Source organism: Zychaea mexicana, assembly GCF_025766255.1.
Source record: "Zychaea mexicana strain RSA 1403 chromosome Unknown BDB00scaffold_17, whole genome shotgun sequence".
Classification (NCBI taxonomy): Eukaryota; Fungi; Mucoromycota; class Mucoromycetes; order Mucorales; family Lichtheimiaceae; genus Zychaea; species Zychaea mexicana.
The window spans coordinates 546,131-555,968 of record NW_026516680.1 but is presented as its reverse complement, the minus strand read 5'-3'; the positions used below and the strand labels follow the sequence as shown (position 1 = coordinate 555,968).

Below are 9,838 nucleotides of genomic sequence, written 5' to 3'. Positions count from 1 at the left end.
TAACGTTATCCCTCGCACGTCTTCAACTATACATCTCCCACACCTATATCTTCTCATCCAGCTAAACTAAAGCAGATACTCAGTCTTCTCACTCACAACCTTTTCCCTGTGCCACACACAGGGTTTTTACCCCGTCATACCCCCTCAGTCCTGTCTCGAGCAAAATGTCCCCCTTAGACGCAGTGTTCAAAGAGACGTTAAATAAAACCAAAACTTTTAAACGTATTACTATGCAAAGCTGCTTATGGTAATCGGTGATGATGGCGCGTCACAAGAGATTCGATTTCCGAACGAACACGCAATTGCTGCTGCCTGCCCTTAGTGAGCCTTTCTCCTTTCAACTTTTTCCAAAACGTTAAAAACCATGGCACAACAAGGTGTTAAACCGTATTACCAAGCCAAAATTGAAGAATGCGAACTCGTTATCAATGATAAAACACAAGATTTGCGACGGTTGGAAGCACAACGAAATGCCTTGAACGCTAAAGGTAAAATATACAGATATACAAATGTTCTATGACGCGCAAGATTAATTAATCGAGTTACTTACACAAACGCGATGGTTATTCTTCCTCTCTATAGTTCGTTTGCTCAAAGAAGAACTACAGCTTTTGCAAGAACCGGGATCGTATGTTGGTGAAGTCGTTAAAGTGATGGGAAAGAAAAAAGTCTTGGTCAAGGTACATAATCTGTAGTAGATTGTGGTATTCTACTGTAACCTTCTTCATGTAAACATAGATATAGGGAGAACTAACAAATGAATAATACATTTATTTGAATTAAGGTCCATCCCGAAGGTAAATACGTCGTCGACATTGGCTCCGACATTGACATTGCACAGTTGACACCTACAACACGCGTCGCCCTTCGCAACGATTCGTATCAGTTACACAAAATCCTGCCCAACAAAGTGGATCCTCTTGTATCGCTCATGATGGTCGAAAAGGTACCAGACTCAACGTACGAAATGGTCGGTGGTTTGGAACAGCAAATCAAAGAAATCAAAGAAGTTATCGAATTACCGGTGAAGCATCCCGAATTGTTCGAATCGCTCGGTATCGCTCAACCAAAGGTATATACATTCACCTATATGATCGACAGACGCAACAACATATCATATGATGTTGCTGATGTTGGACTTGACGAATTTTTACAAGTTATTTACATCATCATAAACTGGGGCTCTACTTATAGGGTGTCTTGCTATATGGTCCTCCTGGTACTGGTAAAACTTTGTTGGCTCGAGCAGTTGCTCATCACACGGATTGTCGATTTATCCGTGTGTCAGGCTCAGAACTTGTACAAAAGTATATCGGTGAGGGTAGTCGTATGGTTCGAGAACTTTTCGTTATGGCAAGGTAAAAAAAACAAAGAATATGCGAGTCAATGCACAATAGAGAAGGAGGAAAACGGACTGGATCAATTTGCTTATATAGAAGGGTATAATCTATTAGAGAGCACGCACCATCAATTATCTTTATGGACGAAATCGATTCCATTGGTTCTGCACGTGCAGAAAGCGGCGGCGGCGGCGATTCCGAAGTACAAAGAACTATGTTGGAACTGCTCAATCAGCTCGACGGTTTCGAACCTACCAAAAACATCAAGGTCATCATGGCTACCAACCGTATAGATATTCTCGACGCAGCATTATTGCGACCAGGACGTATCGACAGAAAGATTGAATTCCCACCACCGAGCGAGGCAGTAAGTTTTTTTTACATAAAAAGAATGAAATTTTCTTTGAGTACATATATATGAAGATCAGTTACTTATCGAAACTATACGTAAAACTAGGCTCGCGCTGATATCCTAAAGATCCATTCTCGCAAAATGAACTTGACCCGCGGTATCAACCTGCGGAAAATTGCGGAGAAGATGACTGGCAGCAGTGGTGCAGAGGTCAAGGCTGTGTGTACTGAAGCCGGTATGTTTGCTCTGCGAGAAAGACGTGTGCATGTTACTCAAGAAGACTTTGAAATGGCTGTTGCCAAGGTGATGAAGAAGGATTCAGATGCAAACACAAGTTTGAAGAAGCTCTGGAAGTAGACACAATTTTTTTGTCAAAGTCCATCAGTTATAATATCTTTTTTTTTTCTCCCATATACACCATATATTCCATCATCAACGCCAACGGCTGCCATTTCTCTATTTATTGAAGTTTGGAGAAAGAAGTGGGTTATCATGAATCGTGCTATATTTATAAAAATGGGACATGGCAAGAAAGGACCTGCAACACAATGCAAGATGCTTTTTTATGATCCAGGAGTGACAGCATATATATTATTAGGTCTTCGTTGCTGGAATTTATCTACAATTTATTACTGCCATTGGCTGTATATACAAAAGGATCTCTATATCTCTTTTTCTATGACTTGACGTCGCTGCTATTGCTGCTGTGCTTCATTTCACGCTCAATTTCTTCAACCTCCATCTCTAAAGTTTTTAACCGTGTATCCAGCATCTCTTCGTATTCTTCGTTCGAAAGCATGCGCATGGGCACCCAGGAAGGCAAGCTGAATGATTCCCAGATGGATTTTTGCTCTACTGGTGATGATACAGAGCCTAAAATGGCTTCTTGACGCCATCGATTGCCCGTTGTATATACAGTTTGTATGGCAGCACAGATCGTACCAAACATAAAAGCGCCCGGCAGCACACCTCGTGGACCACCTGTATGATATTTATTCGTTAATTGTGAGAAATTACATATACTTTTCTTCTTGCTAGAGGAAAACTTACGGTAGACAGCCGATAATAAACCACCTGTCGTAGCACCTGCTAAGGTACTACTCACTAGATCGTCAAAGTCGCGTGTTTGTGAATCTTCCAGGCCAAACTGAGGATTTTTGTTTCGTTGATGATTGGCAAACGTTTCACGAACAACTAATGAATAAAGATAAATGTGATGCTTTAAACTACTTAGTTATTCTTTCATACAATATTATATGTACTTACTGAAGAACGTTGCGCCAAAAACACCACAATTAAGTGCAGTTGTAACGGTATATTGTTTGACAGGTGCATTTCTGAGAATCGCTACCGCGGCGCCGGTTGTTGCTCCTGCCACGACTAATGTATGTAAAATTTTGTTAGCCAGTGCACTCTTATCTCACTGTTTTGCTATTACCTGAGAGCGAGGTGCCTGTCAAAACGGCATGACTTGTTTGTTTAATGCGATCGGCCAGCGACATTAGCAATAGGTGAAGGTTGTATATTTGCAAATTCGTTTCCAGCGCATATGATGGACTCCACAGCCAGCACACGGATAAGGCAGACCGTTTTCAGCCACAGCTGCTGGCATCTTAAATTTCTTTAATGCTTATTTACTACTATGTTGCACGTTGTGCTAACCACATTTTTTTTTGCTTATTCGAAATGCTATTTTTTTTCTTTGTTCATTTTATAATAAGTTTGCGCGCGTAAACTGCAAGGGGACAAAAATATTCATATACTATAGACACACTCTCGAGCACATACTCTTGTTAGCGCAAGCGATATATCCAAATGAAGTGCCCAAGACAGCTGCTCATATTAGATGTATACATGCACTGCATTTACACCACTGGTTCTGCTATCGGAATTTCGAGTTGACATACATACAATGATGTTCAATTTCAACGGAAGCACCATTAGGAATATTTGAATCTTCAAAATATGAACTCATAAATACTTAATGACTATGTCATTTGGCTCCTTTATAGCTTACAACGATGATGTGACAAGTTAACGGGTTATTGTTATGTTTCTATGGTGCTGAGAAAATTATTTTTTGTATTTTCTCGGAACAGTCATGCACATCCTAACATATTGGAGAAGCTCAATCAGAACGAGAGAATCTACTAGGTTTGACTGAGCACACTTTGAGCCCAAAAACCACGAAACGTTGAAACAAAGTACCCTTGATGGTGTAGCACTTATGGTAAGTCGCACTCTTGAACAAAACGATATTGTTACTGTATTATTATTAGTTTTTTGCGTATACAATGTTTCAACACCAGTATCTTTCATTCTGTCCTAAAATCTTGCACAGGCAAAACGAGGTAGGCAAATGCTATTGATCTTTCTGTTCCATTGCTACTCTTTGCGATCAGGTTGACTCGACCGTGGTCAACAATCAAGTCTGTGGAAGGTTCTTCCCGTGCTCCGCGCCGGGTTAGTCTGTCAGGCTAGGCAGCTTCCTTTACTGCTTTTGGCAATTGGACACTGTAAGGCTGACTCTGTTCACCACAATGGTTAAGCAGCATCTGCTCTCGCTCAGAGATTTTGAATGAAGGCTCATCATCCGCGCCAGATTGTCCTGTTAGGCTAGGCAACTTTCTTAGCCATGGAACACCTAAATGTGAATTTGTTTATTTGTATGTTATACTTGCCCATCACTGCTCTTCTGATTAAGTGTGATACTAAGAGATTAAACAACAAACAGCTTACTGATGTCTATCGAAGCATTGATCCAGAAGATGTGAATGGGAACCACCAATGCCTTAGGTATAATTCCATCGTTGGTGACATGTATGACTGTATTATTGTACATATCATTTTGACCCATCTTCTGCATGATTCACAGTAGCTCCTTCTAGTTGGTGGCAAAGTACAGTTTGGTTGTGCGTTATGATATTGAGCATATAGAGCTATGCGCTTATATTCGGTCTAGTAGTCCTTGTTTCATTTTGGTCGTTGTACTCGCTGTCATAGCTATTGATTGTTCATTAGGAACCTCAGGTTCAGCGACAGGAGCATGAAAGTCGGACTTTACCACAAATGACAGGCGTGATGGTTGTCAAGTGGTATGGTATGGAGCCGACACATTGGATGTTTTTTTTTTCACTCACCTGCCTTTTCAAGGAATACGCGACGAAAGGATGAGCAAATGACTCATATCAGAAAGTATGCTATTCTTAAACAGCTCATGCGTACTTGCGTGTGGATGTTTCATTCCGTGGAATTCCAAGTACATACTCGAAAAACACAGGCGATCGGCCATTCTTCCATTTAAGGAATGTTACCTAGCCACGCGGAAAGTGAGAAATCTTTCTCTTCTCCTCGGAAATAAGGCGAGTCTGTGCGTCATAATACATGTTCACCTGTCATCATATCCAGACTGCGTGAGCCATGTAAGCAGTACTATCTAAGCAGAGCGTTGTATAGGGACTCGTAGTTGGTGATGACTTGGTTTGATGCAGAGAAGATCATGCGCAGTGCGTTCTGGTGATTAATATTTTTGGCGTGACAAGCAAGGAAAAACACAGGCCGGTAGTGTCTGGGATCGAAAAAGCATTTTGCCGGAATCTGGGTCAAAATCATCTGATGTTTCGGGTATGCATAAAAATGCACGGGCTGGTTTCATTACTTCTTTTTGTTTTCCAACACTCTTCTTCTTTTTTACAAACCACTCAAAGAAGGAAACAAAAAACCATGTCAGCCAATATTCCCATCACTGATAAACGCCGCGTTGCTTTGGCATACGATGGCACCGAGGATGCCCAAAAGCTTTTCGACTGGGCGCTAAAGAACATCATCCGTCCAGAAATGGACCACCTTATCCTGCTCTCTGCCGTGGAACGAGGCGTGTCAGCCTCAGACGAGCGTCACCACCAGCGACGAACATCGGGCTTACCCATGCTATCCACATCTCCCACACGTATGAACGACGCCATCCAACAAGCAGAGGCCCATCCACAGGGAGGCGCAACTGCACGCGAACGGCTGGAGGCAATGGGCGACCACCTACGATCACTGAAGATTTCGAGCGAGGAGCATATTCTGTGGGGTGATGCAAAGACGCTCGTGCCGCGCTTCACACAACAACAGCCAGTGGATCTTTTGATTGTCGGATCGCGCGGTCTGGGCGCAGTCAAGAGCGTCTTCCTGGGCTCGGTATCAGACAAGTGTATCCATGAATGCCCGTGTCCAGTACTCGTTGTACGAAATGCCACCATTTAAAAAAATGTCCCTTTCTCTCGTAACTTTGACTTTGTAAAATTCCATCTGATATACTTTGCGCAACAAATAATAGCAAGCTTTGTACTATTTTGCTAAATATTTGTTCATAAAAACGAATTGGGATGGAGAAAAAGCTATGTACAGGATTGGATGGTGTTGCTGGCGTTGGCCAACCATGGGATTTCTTCTCTGAGTCGTCCGGCGATTGTGAAAGGATCCATGATGACGATATGATAATCTTGGACCAGGAAGTTGTCATGGAGCCCCAACAGGTCGGGAATCTATCGTCGTCATGTTCACACGGTTAATAGTGCACCTCCCAAACAGCAGCAGTGCTCTTTTGTTATATTACCTCTTGTACGGCTTGTTCAAGTGACGATGTTTGTGGCCAGTACGTAAAGATGAACGGGACGCGCATGTGTGGATTGTACTGCAAAAGTTGGTTTGTCATTTTATCCAGACGGTCCTTTTCTGCCTTCCAGTACCTTTGACTAAATTGTTATTTGTACTGTGAGCATACGAGTAGTAGTTTTACGATGGCTCTCACATGCACTTACTTTCTGCAGTCATCCGTTCCATGTATGCGCACTTCTGACAATGAAAAGATGATCCCACCCATCTCATCCACTGCCTTGCCGTACAGGCGGTTTTGATGTGATACTGTGCGAATGGTGATGATCGTGTTGTCTTTGAAGCGTTCGATCCGTCGTCCAAACTCATCGTCCAATCCAAACTTCTTTGCGAACCACTTTGTGGATTGTAGTGCCGTGTCTTCAACGTGTATCCAGAGCTGCCAATTGTGTTGTTGTTGTTGCTGTTGCTGTCCGACAGTGGAGCATTTGACTAAGGGATGTATCAGGTCCGCAAAGTTTTCTGTCGCCCATACAGACGCGTCTTGCTGCTCCCTTGATACTTTACTCTATACAAGATTTCGATTTTGATGAGCGACATTGTTCTTTGTAGCGTAACAGATGGCAATCTTTGTTACCTTTCTCACGGATTCAAGCATACGTTTCTCCAAGTATAGACATTCTCGTACGCGTTGTGCTTTGACAGCTTTGCACGCGGGTTTCAGAATTCGCTTTGATAATCGATCCACTAGACGATGGAGGCAGCCACGCTCTTTTGCTAACCGTTGATTATAAGTAATCCGAGTGCGTGTGCGGTTCAACAATGGTTGCATATTGCGTTTCAAGTCTTTATATTGGTGGAGCGTGCTCGTCGCAACGACTTGCACTTCTTCCAGAACTGTAGCATTGAACACTTCTGCACCAAGTGAGTTGGTCAGTTCCGCAAGCATCGCTTCGCGTTGTTGGCGCTCGGCTATTGCAGCCCGTTCTTGAGCTTCTCGTTGTTGTTTAAGTCGATGAGCCGTCTCCGCTGCTGCAGCTGCTGCTGCGGCCGCTGCTGCTTCCTTTTGTTTGCGTTCTTGCTCCGCCCTTAGCTGTGCTTGCATGGCAGCTTCTTGTTTTTGTTGTCTTTGTCGTTGCTGTAAAAGGGCGGCTTGCCTCAATTGCTGCTGCTGTGTTTCTGCGCGCTTTCTTTCTCGCTCGGCCAGCTCTTCTGCTGACAACGTTGGAGTCGCATTGACGATGCGCCGTACGACAGGAAAGTCAGTGACTACATTCGTCGGCAGTAAAGTTCTTTTTCCGCTTAAAAACGTCGTATTCTTCGTCTCAACGTTGGCTAGAGGCGGATGTTGGAGATCACGAACGGTGACTGAGGTGCTGATATGTAATTCGGAATTTGCATCACTGTTAATGATATCACTGTACGATCTACCACCCTTTTTAGGATCCACCAACAGACACGATCGACGTTGGCGTGGTAATGATAATGGCTCTAATGAATACCATTGTTATATTTAGATCTCTCGCAAAACTTTCTTCAGAGTACAGTCTTCTTTCGAGATACAAAGCAAAGGCCAATTAGAAGAGCAGTAAACTTACCGACGAACAAGGTTGTTTTGCCTTTTATTTTCTGACCAAATCGAACGAGAACGGTGTTGTCTGTTTTCTCAATCACGAGTCCGTATAGATTTGCCTCGACAAGGAAATGCTTTACATCGTCATATGCAAGTAGCTGTCGTAGATATTCAGAGTCCACGCCCTTGTAGTTGAAGATGTACGCGCGTGACATGGCTTTGAGAGCACCTTTTCGGATTTCCGCAAAATGCGTTTCAATCATACAGGCGAGGAGAAAGGGTGTCTCGCTGCTGCCAACGAGTTTGAATAACTTTGCATAGTAGTTCTTCGCAGCCAGCACGTTTTCTGGTTTGTTTCTTCGTTCGGACGTTTGCATAATTTCGTTGTTGCGTTGAATACTTTCATAGAATCGGAATGCTTGCCTTAGATAAGGATGTTGGCGGACATATTCGGGTAGCATTGTCATCATGCGCGATGCAAGTTCATGATCTCGGATATTGTATATTAAGTGGTATGCTCGGAACTCGCCTTCGTTTGGCAAATGGATATTCTCTTGTCGTAGATCGTTGTAAAATTCCATCAAACTGATAAGCACTATAGCAGTAGTAGTAGCACCATGATGGACAAGTTAGAGAATAAGTCGTCAGCTTATTTTATTTTGTTGTTCATTTACCTTTTCCAAGCTGTTCCGTTTCTTGCTGTTGACTGAACTTGTCCTCATCATATTCACAAAGCTCGTGCAGTGCCAAAATATGAAAGCGAGCAATGCGTTCATGAACTTGAACAGTTACTACATTGCGAATATTTTGTAACGTAAAGTCTTGACGGACTCCACGTGTTCGATCCCATAAGAAAGCATGGCAAGAAATGAACTGGTTATTGGAAAGTACGTTGTTGAACAAATAGTCGAGTGTTTTCTGTATAATGCATTGATTCGAGTCAGTATATACATTGCTATGCCCAATAGCCCCTTTTTATTCTGCACGATATTACAAGTCACCATTAAAATAAGCAGTAGTACATACCGTAAGGACAGCCGGAGGACGAACATCGGATGGTAGAGGCTGTTCATTGCCTGCAGCAGAACGGCGGTATCTTTTCACTGCCTTATTAGGATCCGCATTTCCAAATGCATCCTATTCCGTATGCGTGCGTATGGTCCGTTCAAGTAAATTAGCATACATTCAGTACCATGTTGTGCCTGTCATCCGATATAAGAGAGCATTTGGTGGGGACTTACGACTTCTAAGGGGTCCAACATATTCTGAACTTCGCGCTCAACAATTTCGAAAGCAGGACACATCGATTGACATGTTCCTCTAAAGTCAATCGCGTCTTCGAGGCGCCTAGGAACATCAGGATCAGCGATCTGACCGGTTCTGATAGCTTCTCGACGTTCGATAACACGATCTTCTTTCATCTGAAGACATAGATGCCGTTATTAGTGGAGGAGACCAGGGAGGGATAGAAGCATAGTAATATAGTGTATAGTAGGATTGCTCATTTTTTGATCCTGCAAACTATAAATATATATACCTGGGTATATAAAATGCTTTTATCCGTGTCGCCAAAACGTTTCAGTCGTTGTTCGGCTGTTGATGTATTCTTTGAGCTCATTGCTGGTGGTTGCATTGACGAAATGTCGTGATCTTGCTGAAGACCTGGACGTGTCCACTGCTTGTTGCGATGTTTGGGCACGTTTTTCTGATTGCCAGCATTAGGGTTATGATTCTTATTGTTGTTGTTGTTGTTGTTGTTGTGGGGAATAGCATTTGAGCCGTCTCCATGTTTCCGTCCCATGTACTTGTTACCACGACCTCGTCCGCGTGGTGCATTGGAGCCACCGCGCCCTTCGTTGTTTCTTTGAGTAAACATGAGGAACGAGACCGAGGAGGTATAAGAATGAAAGGGAGACAAAGAGAGCAAAGCGCCCAAATTTCCAAACTTGCGAGTTATGAAACGCCGCCGCT

At 43.1% G+C, this 9,838-nt stretch overlaps 4 protein-coding genes across 4 annotated transcripts; 2 read left to right on the top strand and 2 right to left on the bottom strand.

Annotated features, from left to right (window-relative positions):
- The first annotated feature begins 255 nt into the window (after positions 1-255).
- BDB00DRAFT_811572 (26S protease regulatory subunit 8) lies at positions 256-2,267 on the top strand. The gene is made up of 6 exons (XM_053122645.1): positions 256-488; positions 583-680; positions 785-1,072; positions 1,195-1,358; positions 1,455-1,707; positions 1,798-2,267. The coding sequence occupies exons 1-6, from the start codon at positions 365-367 to the stop codon at positions 2,047-2,049; spliced, it is 1,179 nt and encodes a 392-aa protein (XP_052982338.1). The 5' UTR covers positions 256-364; the 3' UTR covers positions 2,050-2,267.
- A 677-nt stretch (positions 2,268-2,944) lies between these two features.
- Positions 2,945-3,194, bottom strand: BDB00DRAFT_759329 (uncharacterized protein; the record flags this gene model as incomplete). The annotated part of the gene is made up of 2 exons (XM_053119113.1): positions 2,945-3,072; positions 3,131-3,194. The coding sequence occupies 2 exons, from the start codon at positions 3,192-3,194 to the stop codon at positions 2,945-2,947; spliced, it is 192 nt and encodes a 63-aa protein (XP_052982337.1).
- Positions 3,195-5,415: 2,221 nt separating this feature from the next.
- On the top strand, positions 5,416-5,943 carry BDB00DRAFT_759272 (uncharacterized protein; the record flags this gene model as incomplete). The annotated part of the gene is made up of 2 exons (XM_053119109.1): positions 5,416-5,556; positions 5,599-5,943. 2 exons carry the CDS (start codon positions 5,416-5,418, stop codon positions 5,941-5,943), a joined length of 486 nt encoding a protein of 161 aa, XP_052982336.1.
- An 83-nt stretch (positions 5,944-6,026) lies between these two features.
- Positions 6,027-9,796, bottom strand: BDB00DRAFT_811559 (SAC3/GANP/Nin1/mts3/eIF-3 p25 family-domain-containing protein). Its single transcript, XM_053122644.1, has 8 exons — positions 9,405-9,796; positions 9,109-9,288; positions 8,894-9,004; positions 8,542-8,785; positions 7,893-8,462; positions 6,932-7,785; positions 6,501-6,862; positions 6,027-6,434 (listed from the first exon to the last, which is right to left on the bottom strand). Exons 1-8 carry the CDS (start codon positions 9,741-9,743, stop codon positions 6,287-6,289), a joined length of 2,808 nt encoding a protein of 935 aa, XP_052982335.1. The 5' UTR covers positions 9,744-9,796; the 3' UTR covers positions 6,027-6,286.
- Positions 9,797-9,838: the final 42 nt, after the last annotated feature.